This window comes from Tyto alba, unplaced genomic scaffold (assembly GCF_018691265.1).
Source record: "Tyto alba isolate M040663 unplaced genomic scaffold, T.alba_DEE_v4.0 Super-Scaffold_21, whole genome shotgun sequence".
Taxonomy (NCBI): Eukaryota; Metazoa; Chordata; class Aves; order Strigiformes; family Tytonidae; genus Tyto; species Tyto alba.
The window spans coordinates 3,301,337-3,320,606 of NW_024881295.1; the positions used below are offsets into that span (position 1 = coordinate 3,301,337).

General features: G+C 39.3%; 1 protein-coding gene across 2 annotated transcripts in view; it reads right to left on the minus strand.

The window, feature by feature from the left end:
• The window catches only part of VWF (von Willebrand factor), a 144,840-nt gene that overhangs the window by 37,291 nt on the left and 88,279 nt on the right, over positions 1-19,270 (minus strand). For both annotated transcript variants that reach the window (XM_032995041.2, XM_032995042.2), the window contains 5 exons: positions 17,197-17,240; positions 12,650-12,827; positions 8,329-8,549; positions 7,141-7,333; positions 6,134-6,475 (listed from right to left, as the gene is read on the minus strand). In XM_032995041.2, the coding sequence (XP_032850932.2) occupies positions 6,134-6,475; positions 7,141-7,333; positions 8,329-8,549; positions 12,650-12,827; positions 17,197-17,240 (978 nt within the window). The remainder of the gene's footprint in view (positions 1-6,133; positions 6,476-7,140; positions 7,334-8,328; positions 8,550-12,649; positions 12,828-17,196; positions 17,241-19,270) is intronic.

Consider the following 19,270-nt stretch of genomic DNA (forward strand, 5'->3'; position numbering starts at 1 on the left):
TTATGCACCTTATTAACAGAATTAACTGAATCAAGGAAAGTTGCATTTCCCCCTAAGCCAACATATAAAATTTTTACTCATGAGTTCACAATGCTGAACGTATTGTCTCCAAAAGCAGACACAAAACTAAAGTTACAGCTATTCAAGAAACCTATGAACAGATTCTATACTGTGTACTCCCTTAAGTCTACTTTATTTTTCTCTACAGCTTCAATTAGGAAAAGTGTTTCTTATTTCCCAGTTTGTGACTGCTGTGAGGCTTATAAAACTTTTTTTCAGTCCCTTGACAAAAAAAAAAAAAAAAAAAAAAAAAAAACAAACAAAAAAAAAAACCACACTGAAAGAAAATTACTGAAGATCTGAGCTCCCAACCAAACAAGCATTCATCAGCTGAACTGTCTATACACACCCTTCTTAGCAGCCAAAAGAAACAGAAACTAAATGTCTTTAACATTAACTCTTTTCTGTTTCAAGCCATGCTAAATCCAATTATTTCTGCTGTGTTGGAGTCTATGATTGTGTGTGTGGAAAACCATCATTGTTCAGCAGATGCAGAGGAACTTGAAAAGCCACAGGAACTTGATGGGGAGTCTAATCCCACCATAAAATGCTTTGGTTGGATCCTGAAAACGCAATAAGGTCTATCCAAGTAAAGCAGGAGAAATTGCCTGCTTATAAACCTGTACCAGCAGCTACCTAGACTATACTATGTTTTCCAGAAAAAATCATTTCAAGAAACAGCTCTGTAAACAAGATGCCTAGAATAAACACCAGGGCTTATTGCCTGTGATGGTCTCATGTCAAGTCTAATGAACATGTGAAAATATATCCACAGCACCTACTAAGGTAGTGTGTCATTTACTTTTCTATTCCAGTGTTAGTGAATACACTCAGCACACCGGCTTTCATCTTGCTTATCTACCACTAGTCCTAAAGCAAATCTAATAAACCTTCTCTGTACAAAATTAATTTATTTTAGAGTTTAATGCTGATGCACATCAGCATAGAATCTGGACAGCAAGCAAAACAAGTACCAATGCTAAAGCTTCTAAACGTACTTAATGTAACACAGTCCCTTCTCCTTTCTCCTCTTTGGTTGGCATTATGGAGCCAGGTGCGTGAAAAATGCAATGAATAACCGTGCCCCAGACTCCAGATATGCTGTCAAAAAGCCTGTGTAAAACGACAATGTTTTTTCAAGGAAGGAAGAAATGAGGTGGCTATGATTTGTAAAAGAAGTATAAGTGAGCTCACATGAATGATCTCATTTTGAAATCACCTCTGTTCTTGTGGGCACAGGAATGAGGTGTCCATAAACACCGTCAAGAGATGGGATAAACTCCATCAACATCCAGAAAATCATCCTAATCCTCCTTTCATCCTACTGGCACAATAACAACCAGGTGATTGTGGAAGCCTCCTCAGACAAATTACTACCCTTGTACTCCATAGATTTGGCCAGGTGTTACATGACTTACAGGTAACTCTGCTTTTTGTATGAAACCTCTGCTAGAGGTATGGAATGCAAGGAGGCATGAAGGACTCCCCACAGTCAGCCTCAAACCAATTTCAACAAGCCACCCTCCTGGCTGGCTATTTCAGTGATCACCTCAAATGCCTGTTCTTTCTGAATGAAAAAGGAAAGACTCCAGGTACTAGCCAAAGGGGAAAGTAAGACTGAAAACCAAGTAGTAGAAGAGTACCTCTGGCAAATCAGTTTCAAAATAAATCTACCTCAAATATTAGCCTGTATGATGTTACTATGATCATGTATTGATACCATATTCTGTTGGCTCCATTAAAACATGATCTTTTCATTCAAACAGGGAAGAGAATAGTAAAAGAAAGGCTGAGGGGAAAAAAAAAAAAAAAAAAAAAAAAAAGTTTCCTGTAAATTATTTCAAAGGGTCATCTGGCACATTTAAGTACTGAAACTTCTTCAACTGCTTATTTTTCCTTTAAGTTACAGTAGTTATTCCTACTAGATACTGTTTGGGAGAAAATAACTTCTTCAAGGATCTACAGGAGGTACAAGTCCATCAAAATAAAATAAACCACTTTAAAAAATCAGAGTGAAAGATCTAATGACAGTTTGCACTGGGATTCACTCTGACTTTGTGGGTTAAACAGGTAAGACAAGACACAGCATCCTTGGATAAAATACTAAATGGATATTTAGCAGGGGGGTGTCTCTAAAGCCTGTGATACCTGAAGAAAGGCACACATCCTTTCAGGTGACAATGCCACTCCTTTCTTATCAGCGGTATAATTTAGCATACATTTGGCAGCTAGCTAGCTAGCTCCTGAGGTCATATACTGATGGCTTGTCTCTTGCCTCACTGTACTGTCATGCGCAGCCAGGACAGCTCAAACCCCAGTGACGATGAAGCTGGAGTGATTACTGCACCAGGGCTAATAGCTCATCAGCTGCCAGTCAACCTCCCCGCATTGCCAAGGCACAGTTTTCTTAAACCTCCCTTAAGGGTCTTCTTTATCCAAAGGAATAGGTTTAGAAGGGTTTTTCCAATGTTCTTGGGAGCGGCTTCATGGCCACATTAAATCAATTTAGATCAGTGCTGGAATCAAAAGTGGCAGTCCCCTCTCTTCCTTAATCTGCTCAACTCAAAGCTGCTCTTTCTCGCTGGCACTTTTTTCCATTTTACAACTAGTTTTCACAGCTCACCAAGCAGCATGTGAGGACTACTGTCAGCACAGCAAAAGGAGCGGGAATGCACAGCTGAAGGTGGAAGAAGAAGAGAAAAAAATGCCCCAGATCAGCTGAAGGCAGCCGTAAAGCCATCCCCAAGCCGTGGTTTAAATCCTTCAGCTGTTATGGCCCTCACCAGCATGCTCTGCTTACACAGTGAACAAACAACAGCAGATAGTCTCATTGTAGCTCCACTACACAAATCCTTCATGAGCAGAGTTGTTTTAAAGGTTTCTTGTATTCCATTGCTTCTCTCTCCTCCTCCTGACCCTCGTTCGGGCTTCTCTGCCAGATGTCACTGCCCCTCAGTTGAGCAGGCACAGCCTCTTATGCGTTGGTTTTCTAACTTGGGCCTTCAAAACAACCCAATGAAAGACAAAACACAAAACCTTCCAACAACTAGAATGGCTGATGAAAAACATTGTTTTCAAGGAAAATACTTTTCCGGGAATCCCTACAGCTGCTGAGTGCCATTAGCATCTTCCTCAAAGAACACAGCTTTACTGAGCAGTACCGACTAGTGGTTTGTTCCATACACCATGCAAGCATCAACTACTTATCTAAATTTAATTCATCTGCAGAATAGTATTGGCAAGCACCTAGAGAGCATGCCCACACTGCATATAAATGCTGCTGAGAAGCACTCATGGAAACATCAGCATATGAAGATTAACAACTGCTACTGCTGACATTTATTTTCTGAGTATTTCTGCTTTCTGAGTAAAAATTGCTGACTGCTACTGTTACTTGAGCTACACAGTTCAAAGCTGACTTGATCACCTCCACATGAGCTGCAATTTCTTTTGTTACTCCAATGGAATATATCTCAGTCCATCCATTAATCGCTATATAAACCTATTTCCAGGTGAATAAAACTTCCTCTCCACACAAAGCTGAACCCCAACAACATGTGTCGATATTAGCAATGCAGTGATCTGTTAGAAATCCCCATGATCTTCACATTAAGATAAAGCCTGTACTGTCACTGAAGTGGAAACCTTATTTGGCAGGTGTTCACTGTGAGTTCAGCAGGCGTTCACTGTGAGGGTGACCCTGCTCAAGAGGTGCATATTCTGTGCCTCAGGATTACAAGGCTAGCAGTGGAAGCTACAGGCTGCTAAAATTTAAGTCTACTAAGTGTAGGCTCTGGCAGCAGGGTGGAGGGGAAGGAAATTTTAAAAAAGCAAGCCAACCTTTCTCACTATGCATTCCCACCTTGGAGTAAAGTTTCCTTCAACCCATTGACACAAAGCTGGAGTCTACCACATACCACTCAACACATCCATTCCTCCACAAAGGACCATGGTGAGCTCAGGCAGTGGAACTGAACAAGCACAGGGTAGAAAACAGGCCCCGTCTTTATTGGCTATACCAGCAAGTATATTCACCCATCCAGGTAGAGCCGTCAGGAAGGATTTGTACTGCTTGAAATGTCCCAACGTGGCATGACAAAATCCCAAATCAAACTCCACAAAAACAGCAGGGATTCAAAGGAGTGGGGGGAGGGAAGCAAGATATTCCATGCCATTGTTATTAAACACATAGTAGCAAAGCTATTAAGCCACACTGTCTATTTAGTCATTAATGTAAACTGTACAATGTCCCTGTAACTAGCAATTTTATTTTTGGAAGTTGCACACAGGCACCTGCTTGAAGGAAGAAGATGAAGCTGTTGTTAGGACTAGGACACTAATGACTGTTTTATGCAACTAGTGTTAAAATGGACAACTCTTTGCCTATCTATGTCCATGCAGTGTAACAAGATAGAAATTTGAAAACTGCAGAGAGTTATTAAGGTACTCCACTGAACTTTAGCCTTGGACACTACAATTTGCAAAATTCTGACTGAAGCACTAAATTTGAAAAATGGCAGGCAATATTCTCCCTCTGTTTTCTATGACTATATTCCAAACAGACTGTGGTGTATCTTAAAAGGGTTGGTCTGCAACAGTAACACTTTCTTCAATAACCTATCCTGGAGAAAAATTTAAGACACTAACTGGAGGCTCACACCAAATTCACATTTACATTCTTGACCTCCTAACCCATCATTCCCTCAGTTTGGGTTTAGAACACGAACAAAACCAAAACATGTTCAGACATTTTGTGGTATCATGCCTTTAGGATGCTGGTCCTCCACTTCTGAAATGAAAAGTATCTGCGCAGCAAGAGGGAAAGAAAGTAAGGCAATAGAAACTAACTAAACTGGAGAGGCAGCAGATGCAAAGAGCCACTGGGATATTGAGACACTACATGAGGGGCTATCTGGGAAAAAAATGCCTACATACATACACACCTCAGATACCTGACTAAACCAGAAACACTGTGAGTGAATATCTGAATGTCGGTAGCCATCACTGAAGAAAGATTAACAGAAGAAGGTGCAGAATAAGCCACCTCAAGAGTTACTTATTTGTACTTAACTACTTGTTGCATTTTTGTCAGATCTTTGGGTATGCTTCATAATAGGCCGTCAGGAGAAAAAAAAAAACAAAAAAACAAAAAAACACACACAGAGGAATATAGGGCAGAACTTCTTAAGTCTGTAAGAATTCAGAGGAGTAGGTATACAAAGCAACAACCATCTGAATTTAGCCCTAGCATGCTTGTCCTGCTTCTATTGGGCTCTGGGCAATCTGCAAGACTCACATCCTGCAGAAACAGCACAAACTTTTCACCTCTAAAACACAAGCAAAAGACATCCAGAAGGAGAAATAGATTTGCAAAGCAAATTAGAACTGGTTTGATCAGTGTAGCTGGCATGTGCTAGCAAGAAAAGACACCACAGAGAATGACCATTTCCCCATTTTTCACTGCAGTAGAAACTTAAAATCACACTGGCTCTTCCATCATGGTCTGAAAGGTTTAGCCTTTGGTTGGAATATGGGGAATTTGTGAAACTATTATAGAGAAAAGTCTTATTTTGTGCCTTTATGTGCACCTACAACAGTGGCAGGCTGGGAAGCAGTCCCACTAGTCCAAATTATGAGTTTCCCTGTCCCTTGTACAGATCCTCCAGTGTCTGTATCAAAACAGTGATATCTGCAACTAAAACTGCCTGGCAGAACCAGAGCAGATTTTCAGTCCAAACTTGGACCCACAATGGTTCGGTGGCTGCAGAGTCAGGTACTGTCACACAGCCATGTTCACCCGTGCACAGCTTTCACAGTATTTTTATTTCATAGGCTATTCATCTACCCTTGAATAACTACCTTGCATTTTACTGGTTAGCACTTTGCAATTTAGCAGATGACAAATCAGTTAGCAGATCTGCAGTACAACTTCTATGAAAAACTCAACCCAGAACTTCTGCCTCACTACACAGCATTCAAAAATTAATATTACACTGACAAGATGGTCATTGTCACCACCATCACCAAGTCAGACAATTTCTGTAACAGTTTTAATGGAGCATAAATGCCTTACGACAAAACTCAGGTGTTCTCCAGTCTACGCAGACCTCATTTTCCGCGCAGATGTGAGCGTAGGAAGTTATCATCTCACAGGCTTCATCCTCATAGCAGCTGCTCTCCACACAGGCCTCGTAGAACATATTGGGGGAGACTACTCTGTGGCACTCTGCAAACCGATCGGAGAGGATGAGGTGGCAGTGGCTTGTTGCATGCTCAGAGCATCTGTCTTCTCTCCGGATTTCACAGATCTTCCCTGGCTCTGCCACTGTCCATTCTTTGATAAACATGCTGCTGTCAGCAGTGACAGAGCCATCACGTAACGTGAAGTCATTGATGTGGTTCTGGTCACACACCCCTAGGAAGGTGAGTAAAAGGAAAAGAAAAAGTCTGAATACAGCCAGCAATAAAATAAACCTAGAGAAAACAGGCATGGGACAGACAGAGCCAGTTGGGGCTGCTCAGTGAATGCCAAGGGGATCAGGAATGAATGATATTCATTATAGTTATTATCAACAGAGTCATAAAAACCTGGGTCTTGCTTCCCGTTTCCTTATTACAGGAGGTATAGGTTATGCCACAGAGGTATAAACTATACAATAGATTATACCATTGAGGATACCATAGAATTAATTCTCCCAGGTAGTAGTACCCCTCCCAAACCTTCCACCTTCACTGCAAGCATAGGTCATGAGTCTCACATAAATGTATATGTAAGAACCTAAAGTTACACTCTCATCCAAAAAAAAACAAAAAAAAAAAATTCTCCTTGAAAAGGTAATGTGAAATAAGTAAAACATGAGCGATGTGTAGCCTGTTCTTCAGAAGGTATTAGTGAGAGTCAATGAGCTGTTACATTGATGGCCATAGTAGAAAAACCTACATAGGTTAGCAATGTGCCAACAATGGGGGATAAGTTCAGCTAGAGAGTTTACAGGTTCAGGGACACACAAATTACAGTAACATAAATATCAGTTCAAGCCCAAGTAGGAAGCTGTTAAAATTACTAGCTTTCAAACTTACCACAAAGCCCTTGTGTTCCTGAAGAAAAGCTCTTTGAATTAAGTTTAAGAATAAATTCATTGTTTCTTGGAGTAAATGTGAGATTATGTCCAAGATGGGAGAACCTGATTTCGTGCATTATTGCTCCATACACAGTGACTTCAAACAAACTGCTAGAATAGGGGATATGAACCCTTTCACCGTTAACAGCCACCTGTTTTCAAAAAGGCAAGATCATCACATCAGTTCTTGCAAGCAGTTAAAATGAATCCAATCTTACAGCTGAAACACACTTTGACTTCACAAGTACTTGAAGATCCAACTGAATCTGGACATAAGAATCAATTTTTCAAGCTGAAACTTCCTATTGAGTCTAAAAATGTACAGAACTAATTGACCTTCATTCTGTGTATTGTATGAACAACTCTTTCAACATCTTCCATATGAATGCATTCCTTCAGTATCACGTACTTACAGACTAGCAATCTAATGCCATGAAGTTAAAATGCTGCCTACAGACCCTGATTATCAATAAACCTCAGTGAAAGTCAAGGCTGTCCATCACCATGCAGAACTCTGTGCAGGTGTTTTGGTCCATCCTATTTTGTGACATGAGTCAGAAGAGATCACCTTTGCAAGCTAGCCAAATCCTGTATGCCTGAAGAAGCCAGTGATTGAAAAAATGTGTTATATTGAATTTGAATACTTCTCTGCCTGTAAAATAGATGTAATGCATACTAAATTGGCCTTTCTTCTAATGCTGAGGTCCATCTGTACACAACAAAAACCCAACTTCCTAGCTCTTCAGCTAGCCAGTTGTGCATGGATTTGTGAAGAACAGTCTTCTCTTCCATGCACCAAATAACTTTATGTAAAGGACTTCTGCCAAAAGAGGAGAATCAGAATGCAATATGTCCTGTCTATAATCGCTGCCTTTCTGGCAGAAGCATCAGGGAGACACTGCCAAATCCCATATTCTTGACATTGTCACACCAGCACAACGGGGAGAACGAGAGAAGAAACATGCCCGGCTCATTACACGAACATAGATTGTATCATGAAATTGAAATAAGGCATTTGCTCAGAAGCCTAAAAATAGGCTGCAAGGGGAACAGAAACTGGATAAAGGGAACAAATTTGTCCTCTTAACCTGAATGCTATAGCATGAGCAGACAATGTACAGATCACACTTCATTGTGTATAGCTTACTGCCATGTCACTGAAGAGCTGAACAGATACACCATGATGTTTCACTTCGATGGAGTCCATACAGTTCATCTTTGGTGTTGCTCTGCATGCTCCTTCATGGAGGACAACTTCAATATCATGTTGCATGTCTTGAAACAAGGTGTAGGAGCAATTGCCAGTCAGCTTAAAATTCAGCCCATCAAAAGTGACAATGTGTCGAGATGAACTTCCTATGCAGACACCTGTAAATCGATGGCAAAAAAAAAAAAAGCTACATAGGCATTTGCTTTTGTTCAAATGAGACTACGTCTTCACAAATGTTATGGGCACGTGGAACCAATTAACTTAGAAATGTAGGAAGGTAATGAATTGCAAATGTTGCAGAAAAATCACTGACAAAAAACTTTGGTAAAAACTTCATCCCGTGGGTTTTTTGAAGTATCTTTGTCTGGAGTAATTAGTATTACAAAAGATTTGGATAAACTCATAGAAAATCCCTTTGCATGAAATATACTCACATTGAATGTGATTTATTAATAAATTTTATATGAAAAAGAAAAGCAGGGAAAATCCCTTCCCTATTTGTACAAAAACTGTACGATACGTATTTTAAAAATTTTGCATTGCATTTTTATTATGGTATTGCATTTCACTCTGCACAGTATTACATTTGAAACAAAATAACATTATTTCATTATCAAACACATGTCACAAGTTGATACCAGGGGACTTTTTTTTTTCAGATTAGAAACAGGAAAAGGGAAGAGCAATAATGTTCACTGGTTAAAACAATGGTAAACTGACAGCTCAGTGTCCTGCTCATTAGGTTATAAACTCCTTCTTGTCTTCACAAACTGGAAAACAAGCAGGATCATATTCTCGCAAGCATCAAAACAAAACCTGAGCAAAAGGATGCTTCTGACTCATGCATTTGCAAATCCTTTGCTCAAATATAATAAGGACAATAAAAGCAATATCAGCTAAACATGGAGGAAGAAAATTCTCATTGTTAATAATTCAGCTACTTGGCTTTTGATTGAGATTTGAGAATAATATTTTCCATTCATTGGCCTGAAAACTTAATTTCACAGGAAAAAACAGCAAACAGCAACTTGTGCTTCAAAAAACAAGAAAAAAAAGAAAGCAAGCCTATCTCATGTACTGTCAGGCACTGAATTGTCAAGAGATACATATCCCTTTGGAGCTCTAGAGCATCTTTAGATATTTTACTGTATCTGCTTATAAAGTTCATGTATGAACAATAATAAAATAAGTTAGCAATAAAACAAAATTTCTCAGCCCTTTTTTATACATGGACAACTAAAAAAATTTTAAGGATAATAGGAATCCTTTTAAATTTCTCATAGGTATTCTGCAGCACAAAATATATTAGTGCAATCCATTTAAATGTAGTCCAAAAACACCCAATAGCCATAAATCATGTTGTAAATCATGTTACTATAAAATTAGTAACTAGTTTAGCAAGCAAGTACCTTTATGGTGAAACTCCTGGTCTATTCCCTGACCTCAGTTGTATGGCATAAGAACAACACTTTTTCAAGTACTTCCTCTTTGCAAAAGCATCTGTCATATCGTCTGAACTGTCAAGCAATTCCTTGAAAATGTACTTGAGCTCTCTAAATAACTGAACACTACTATGCTGAATCATGAGAGTCAATTAAGCATGTGCTGCTGTGCTCCCCCAGCACAGACTGCCTAACCAGCCTCCATCCGTAACAACAAAGAGATCCTGAAGCATGCTGACCTCCTAACTAACCACCTGCTTTGCTACGCCCGTCTCTGAAGTTTACTGATTGTTGTGAGTTTTGGCTCTGACTTCAGCACATCAGAATCAGCCTTCCCAGCCGCTACGGGTGTTACTTTAGTTGACACAGCATCACCCTGGTTTCGTTAAGTAGTCATTAAAACAAGAGTACTTTACACATGGGGTTTTGATCAACTGGGTGGGGCTGGGGATTTTTTTATCCCATCCTTCTATACCATAAGAAAACTTACTATTTTTCCTTCACAAGCTGTACCACTTTGGGGGGGGGGGGGGGGGGGCAGAAAAATGGGTTATCATGGATCATTACATTCATAAAGGGTTAAACAATTGTTAGCTCATTTTAAACAGCAGCAATCTCAAGTTAACTACAGGTCTTTTCACGATAATCAGCTAATGGTACAAGTGGTAATTTTAATTTCGTCCTTTCAGAAATTCTTTATGAAGACATGTTTTGAATGCCAAAAGTAATGCCTTCATGTTGCTATTAATATATTTAGAATCAAGAAAATTATTTGAGATGCACTTTTTATGAGTAGATATCACTAAGAGTATCTTTTAAACATTCAAAAATATTTATGACTATTCAATTAAAATTTTTCTACCTTTTTGAAATATTTATATCACACCAGAAATGTTAGTTTTAAAGGGTTTGGATAATCAAATACGCTTTTAGGAAATACTAAAACTTGGGGTGTTAAAATTGCAGATGTCTAACAGTTCAGGGATCAAAATCTAGCTACCAGGCTTATGTATTTCAAGGATTATCTTGAAGAAATTGTTCTTCAAACAGCTAGTTCAGCAGAGGACATTTTAAATTGAGAATACACATTATAAAGAGAAGGTATATATAGGGTTCTATAGAACAGGGCATAGACCTGTTGGAGTGAGTTCAGAGGAGGCCACAAGGATGATCAGGGGGCTGGAGCACCTCTCCTGTGCGACAGGCTGAGAGAGCTGGGGGGGTTCAGCCTGGAGAAGAGAAGGCTCCGGGGAGACCTTATAGCGGCCTCCCAGGGCTTAAAGGGGGTGCAGGAGGGGGGGGGAGGGACTCTGGGTCAGGACAAGGGGTCACAGTTTTAAATTAACAGAGAGTATATTTAGAGTAAATATAAGGCAGAACTTCTCCCCTGTGCAGGGGGTGAGGTGCTGGCCCAGGGTGCCCAGAGCAGCTGTGGGTGCCCCCTCCCTGGAAGGGTTCAAGGCCAGGTTGGACGGGGCTTTGAGCAACCTGGGCTGGGGGAAGGGGGCCCTGCCCAGGGCAGGGGCTTGGAACTGGATGATCTTTAAGGTCCCTTCCAACCCAAAACCTTCTATGATTCTGATTTACTTTTAAAAATAATCATATGATTATTAGATGTAAGCCCAATTTTCAGAATTATGTTGGGGAGTACAGTTCTCTAAGGTTCAAAGACAAAGAGGTTCAGGCTCTGAACAGGATTTAAATGCTGTAACACATATATGTTCCCATTTTGGAGATTTCTGCAAATTTTAGCTGTAATAACATGCATTATTGGGCTGTAGAAATGTATTATTTTGTATAGCTACAACCTTTAAAAGTTACTGAAGCTGATCTTTTCAACATTTAACTCAAAATAAACATCTTGACTAATTTTTATGGAAATCAAGCACATGACTACAGTGCATTTCCCACAGAGAGGCGGTAAGGCTCAGTCCCCAAACTCAGGCTAAGAGGTACCAAAAGACCCGGGGGCTGAGCCTGCCCCTCATTCTGCCATGAAGTGCTCTTCCCTGTGGTGGCTCTGGAGCAACGCCCCGTGCCACGCTGCATGCAGCCAGGCATCACTGTCTCCTTTACCCCAGGTTGCCACCACTTCATTTTTTGCTGTCAGGGCAATTGCCTGGGCACTGAGGCGATCTGGAGGCTCCAGCCTGTTTTTTCACTTGAAATCATCATCTTCCTTCTTCAAGTCTTCCCTTCACATATGTGGCATTTTACTAAAGAATCTCTCTTTTTAATAAATGGATCACCAGCCTCAGGGCTGAATCCCTCCACCCTGTAAATGCAAGTGGACACACTTAATTTCTATTCCTGTCCTCTCAGCCAAGGCACCAATCGCATGACATTCACCCTTTCTGCTCAGATACTCAGTCTGAGATTTTATGGAGGCAGGGAGAATTTTTTGTTGTTATTTTTTCAATACATACGTTTGATTGAGACCAGGCCAAACCCTCACACCTAGAGGTGTACCAAAAATATCTCACTTGCTTACAGCTTGCTGGGATAAATTTCTGTTTTCTTCCACGCACCTCCCCCTTCCCAGTTAACACAGCTTTGGAAATTGAATGTGAGATTCTCTGACAAAACACTGCAGCTATGCCTATGTAAAAAATAAGCTCACAGTGGCCCTGAACTTGCAAATAGCATCACTCATTCCAGGCATCAGTGAGGCTCTTAATGCTCTTAGCATCAATTCCTCCCACCTCAGTCAACTTTGATGTGTACGATGACTGAGCAGCTCCATTCAGCATTACATTTCTGATAAACATTTCAAGTGATGGGGAGGGAGAGGCATACATGCAAAGATAGATACTCACACGGACACATCCATCGGCAGCCACAAGTTTCTTCAATCCTAACAGCAGGAAGATTGCTATGACATACTGGTTTGGGCATCCTCTCACAGTTAATTTGGTGACTCTCCAGAACTGTGTAATCTCCTGGAAAGCATGTCACAGTGTGGCACTGGTCCGGTAATGTCCATTTATCACCAGGCTAGGTAGGGAGACATGGATATTTAACAACTGAAAAGAACATGGACAGAGGGGAAGAAAATGCAAAACTCGACTGCTGCAACGATCCTACAGCTAGCAAGGAAAGCGATACTGACAGCAGTGCTACTCAAATTAGCCCTGGATAACTAAATAATAGAAGGCAGTGTTTTCAGGACTTCATGAGGATGAGAAAGTTTAAATTAGCAACACTGTAAGAAATAGACTGAAATTCCAAGCAAAAGATAATAGCCTAGAAGAGGAGATGTTTTCTTACAGAAGAATGAAGTATCTGGTACTCCATCTATTGTTAGCTTAACCATCCTACAGCATGCATGGATAGCATAGTCAACAAAGAATTTCCCTTAGCTTTTCTTTAAATGTCAAAGACTGCAGTTTACATAAGCCATAAAACTATTTTAGAAAGAGCTCTAAGCAGAGTTGGTCATGGCACAGCAGGAATTAACAGTTTTTGTTCCAAGCTAGAAAAGCATGGAATACTCTTAGTTATTTTATCCACAACGCCAAAACTTTAAAACAGTTCCTCCCTTCCCAAAGGGAAACTGTTCCTTTACCAGATTAATGTTATTAAATATGCATAGTTGTTTTGTAAAATTAAAAATAAAATGTAAAATATATTCTCATCTTCTAAAGGACAGTCTAAATTTTAAGGCACCGGGATTACGTACTACTAAATGACAGAGGAATAGATGTGGTCACAATCTGGAATATCTCAAGATTCATATCTGCAAAAAGCTGAGCTCTCTGGCCCCAATCCCGCAAAGCTCTAAAGTCCATACATAGGCTCAATGACTTTCAAAACAGAATGTTCATCCCTAAGGTCTGCGTTCCCAAGAATATCCCCTAATGCGGGAAACAGCTCTTCCCAGACCCATCTCTACAGAGATGAGTCCAGAAGCACTACTAACAAGTGAGGCAGTGGCTCTATGAACTGAATAACATCTCTTGATATTCACAAACAGAAACATGTGGGGAAGAGAAGATGATTGCTATTGGGCAAGCTCATGTCCTGTCCTCTCTTTTTCAACTTACCCATCATTCCCATGAAAGAGAAGAGCAAAGTGATAAAATACCTAGGTAACTACAACATAATTCACAGACTATTCTGGGCACTAATGTGCAAACCAAGAATAGTAATGTGAAAGTATTGCTCTGTATCTCTGAGCTATGTGATACCATCAAGTCTAGAAGAGAATTGGAAGATTTGCAGCCATAAAAATTTACGTATTAAAAATGAGTTAATTTACTGGACCTGCTTTGCATGTTTCAGGTCTTTGAGAAGAAAACTTGTCCTGAAAGAGGCTTCATACTTTTCAGGCTTGTGAGGCTAGAGGTAGCTGTGAAAAAGTAACATAAGGAGCTTTAAATATGAAAAAAATATTTAGATAGGAAGAAATTTAATGTTTTTTAATTATAGTTGTCTCGCCTACAACTCATTGGAAGTGGAGCATCTGGAAGGGTACGTATACAGCTGTGCAAGTCTGGCAAAGGACCCTCTGGCTTCCATACATATTTAATTGTTTTCATTTCACTACTTAACAGGACATCTATTGGAAAACATCTAAGAGCTGAACAAGAAAAGAAAAGCACAGTACATTAAATCAAAAATATCAGCTGAAAGATCCAAAAAAGCCAAGAATCCTGGTGCAGAGGAAAACGTCGGGACTCTAAAGACAAAGTAAGGCTAAATCCCAATTGCTGTGAAATCGTAGGAGTAAAAATAGGACAGAAAGGAAAGCAAAAGCAGAAGTTTCTAAATCGTGAAGGATAACTCTGCTGAAACTGATGAGCCTGCCAGCACACCGGAGGAAGCCTCAGACTTCCTCTCAGGGGGAGCTCTGAACCTACGGACCTGGACTTGCACACTCTCTTACTGTGCATCTGCAGGAGAGAGAGCCATATACCTCAACTGGCTTCATCAGCTGGCACCTTTTAATTTAGTCAGGGGTTTGTTTGTTTGTTTGTTCTTCTCTAAACCAAGTGCTGAACAGTCCTAGAAAAGTCATGTTATGGAAACTGCTAATTTAGGAATGTGATTTTTACCGCCATACTTAGAGTAGAAATACAGAAGATTGCTATACAGATCACTTCACAATTAAGCACTACCATTATTAGACTTATTATACGATTATTATATTATTATACTTCTATTAGCACCTTTATGCATGCTTAAAAGCATCAAAACAAGACTACTGATGAAAATTAACTACATCAAAAAAACTTTAATTATCATAATCATTCACATATTCTGTCAGCTGGCAAGTTCAAATATTAAAACTGGTTCTTTACACAGCTCATATTTAGCACTATTGGAGCAACTTGCCACTGGATGCGTACTAAAAACTTACATGGATTCAAAGAATGACTGAACAAATTAATGGAAGAGAAATCTATTGAGCACTATCAAACACAGAAAGATGCCACTCACAGTTCACAGTGTCCCTGAGTCACAAATTGTTCAAGCCTAGAACAGTTCAGGGAACTTTTGTATACATTTACTTAGATTCTTCCCTGACTTCTGTTTTTGGCCACATAATACAAGGGATTGGACGGAATTTTGGTTTGACCTAGCACATTTGATCTTCCATCATTCTGCTACTAAGCATGACCTTAGCCATGAATCTTCCCTCAACAGTCATTTCCAGGGTAGAGGTAATAACAAAGAAAATGTAACAAATCATATCACTCAGGATACCGATGGGATTTAGGATGAGATTTCTGATCCTGAGAACTCTGACTTTCTTGCAAACTGCAAGAGATCAGTTCCCACAATCTCCAGATGCATGACAGACATCCCACCTGGGGAACTGAGCCTCCTGTAATAACTTTCTGAGTAACACCTGAAATATTATGGATCCAATGTAAGAACCTGTGAATCAGAAAAGAGCCTTGATTCTTCATCCCTATGGATGTGAGGCAGCAGAGGAGTTCAGCATGTGGGTGCTGAACACCAGAGGTAGAATACTTCCATGGTGTCCTGTTGGCACCATGGGATGCTCAACAGCCTGCTCCAAAATGAAATGGCTACCACGTTGGCAGCATCTTCTAAACCCCATTTTTTTTGGTTGACAGAACTGGTAACACAAAATCCCCCTTAAGGCTACCATTTGAAAGTGTGGTTCATTTTTAGATGGTCTGGAGCCTGACCTCTTTTCTTCCAAAAGCATTTTAGCCAGAATGGAAATTGTGCTTTAAGCTTATTACCAAAAAATGAAACTTGACGTGTCTGAAATTCAAGTTTAGCCTTCCCAGCACTTACCTATATGTACCTGTATCTGCTTCTAGGAGCCCAGAGGCCTGGACACATGCTATTCACATGACTAAAGAACCTGGTTATTTTTTTGTTTTAATTAAGAAAGGTTTCCAAGTTCAGTTTTTGTTTGTTGCTTTTTTCTTAATTAGATTGTCAGTTTCAAAGCTACCTGATCTAGCTAAAGCCTTTCTGTGTTCTGACCAGCTGACCAAGGCCAACCATGTAAGGCAGCTTTGATATATTTCCTGTGTCTACACAATTCACAAGCATTTCTTTATTAGCCACATCCTTCCTTATACACATGTCCTCACAAGGGAAAAATCAAAGGAAAATTTTTAATGTACTGGAAATTTAAGATAAAATCTAGGGTAGAACTCATAGTTAAACCCCCAATTAGAAAATATGTAACAAGATTATGATAACATTTTTAAAGGCATGAAGTATCGTACACACTCAAAAATCTTGGCATTTAATCTGAGATGAAGGAAGTGAACCATTTATAACACCTGTATCATTCCTTTCTTAGAGTAGATCACTTTTGAGAGATCAGATAGGTTTACTATACATTTCTGAAGCATTTTCTCTGGATTAATAAAAGCTTTTCTGCAAAAGAACACTAAGGACTTTGATTTCATTACTGAAGAGATGGATTTCCCTAGAGAGATGACTATCACACAATAATTATCTTCCTATAAAATTTTCAAAGGGACCGGGTACTTGTATTTTTAGCAGAAAGAAAGGGTCTGGACAATGACGTTGCCTCCCCCTGTACATGAAACTTCATTATGGCCATGTTCAGCTTTCCCAAAATTTCCTTCACCAGGAGATGGAAATACATTTTTCTTTGTCAGGGAAGGCACACACTGTCACAAATTTTGGCTCTGCACTGCTTTCACTAATATTCGACACACTACAAGATCAGGTGTCGTTACAGGAAGTCTCCTTTGTGGGCAAAATTATCCCATCAGTTAAAAAGCCAACATTTTTCTCCTCCGAAGTAGTTCTTAATGTTGTCCAACATTTTTGCTTCAGATTCTCTATGAAGGTATTCGTGGTCCTTCATGAACTTTATAACTTGAAACCCAAACAATACACTTACTTTCTTTTTGTTTCCATCCTCATCTATACATTGTCTGACAGGGTCTGAAAGAGAAACAGATATCTTTTAGCCATCTCACGCCCTTAAACCATCCTTTAAGTGGTCATTGCCAAAATACAGATTGCTTACTTTAAAATGTGACTTAGGCTCTAAGAAATTTTTTTTGTGGTAGAATGTGAGAATCCTTACCTGAAGACTGCAGGCATTTGACCAAAGTGTACAAGAGTAAGTCAAAGAATGCATAAACTTTACACTGCTAGTATTACCTGACTTTTGCAGTGATGTTGGTCCCAAAACACCCTGTAAGCAATAGGTAGGCTGTAATTCTACAGCACTCCCTGTACTGACATACATGTCTGCTCAGATGTTACTTAAAAGTTCACGGTCTTAGCTCTGAGGCAAGGTCCAGCCTTGCTTCTGAATCTTATGATGAATTGAGAATATTTCTGGTAATTAGCAGGTAATGAGAATTTACACACTCATGCACCCACACATTTATTAAATGCAGAAAGATAAATCCAGTGAGTAGTTCCAAGATAAGATCTGTCAGCAACTAGTGTAATTATGAAAATAGCTGCAATAAGAATACTCAAATTCAGTTCCTTACATTCAGGCATTACTGTGATGGGCAGGTTTTTATATAATCATTTAGATGGTCACAAGACACCTACTGAATTGCAGTTTCTATATTTCTGTGATTTCATAACACACCTAAAGACATACAGAAAGTAATTTCATATAAGTGCAATGGCAAAACAATGTGATAAGCACAAGTCTAGGAAATTAAAACACTGACTAGCAAACTCTTTATATAATACTATACTATGCTAGCATATATACGCTACAAACTCTGTCTTCTCCAGGACAAGTAATGTATTTTGAAAGCATTTAGGAAATCTTTTAAGCCTTTTTAATAGTATCATTTTTGGTACCCTTCCATACATAAAGTACGACTCCCTCTGCACCAGAAATTCAATTGTATGAGTCTGGAGGGGAAAATTACACTTTACAGATTGTAAGAAACTTAAACAAAACAAAACAAAACTAGAAAACACCAAAAAACAGCCAACCAAACAGAACAAAACAAAAAGATCATTTCCCACCCCACAGCAAAGGCTTTACCATCAGCAAAAGGGAAAGCTAAATATCTCAGATTTAGGTGTCTAATATCAGGTACCTATCATTCAAGTTTTTGAGCATATGCTTTGTTCTGTTGGAAGAACTTTCATAAAAATACAAAGCTTTCAACTCTAGTACCGATAGGTTATAGCGCAGATTACAATAAGAAAATAGTTACTGGTTTCAAATTCCTGTTCCCCATCCTATATCTTGGATCAATGTAATTTAAGTCAAGAAAATCACATATTTTACAGTGTGAGGAGAGGAAATGCATCTTTTAAAGCCTATTTTAAAAGAAAAGAAAGAAAGAAAATGGCAGCTGTTTAATGCTCTAGAGAGATTTTTAAATGCCAGAAGTGATCCCAGTGGAGACTGATCGGATATCTCTAAGCTGGACTGTGCACACTCCATAACTTCCTCATTCTTAGTGGTACTTGGATCTGCAAAAAAAGTCCACTTATTTTAATGGAGATGTAACTAAGCCCTAGTAATGCTGGTAAAAACCTGTGCAACGACTAACACGATGCGACAGTGGTTTGTGGAGAGGACACATAGAAGCTCTTGTAACAGAAATAACAATATGAGTAATAATTATCTATCTACACACAGACCAAGGAGGCAAAAGAAGTCAAATACTGGTCAGACTTGAAACAAGTTTCCTAAATGGGGGGAATTGCTATCTACAAAGAAATGAATGCTTGTTTAAAATACTTTACACTTTTTTTTTTTTCCCAGTATTTTTTTTTTAGGGAAAAGTTAATTCTTTCTTATTCTTTTCTTTTCCTTATGGTTTGGCTGACTTCTTTGTAGACATATACATAACAATGCTTAGGTCTGTGCAGAAAAAAATGTAATTTGAAATCTTTACTCACAACTAACTTGCAGCATATCTGAAGCATGCCCCATCCATTCACGACAGCTTGAGATTTCCTGGTGTCCTTCAGTTAATAACCAG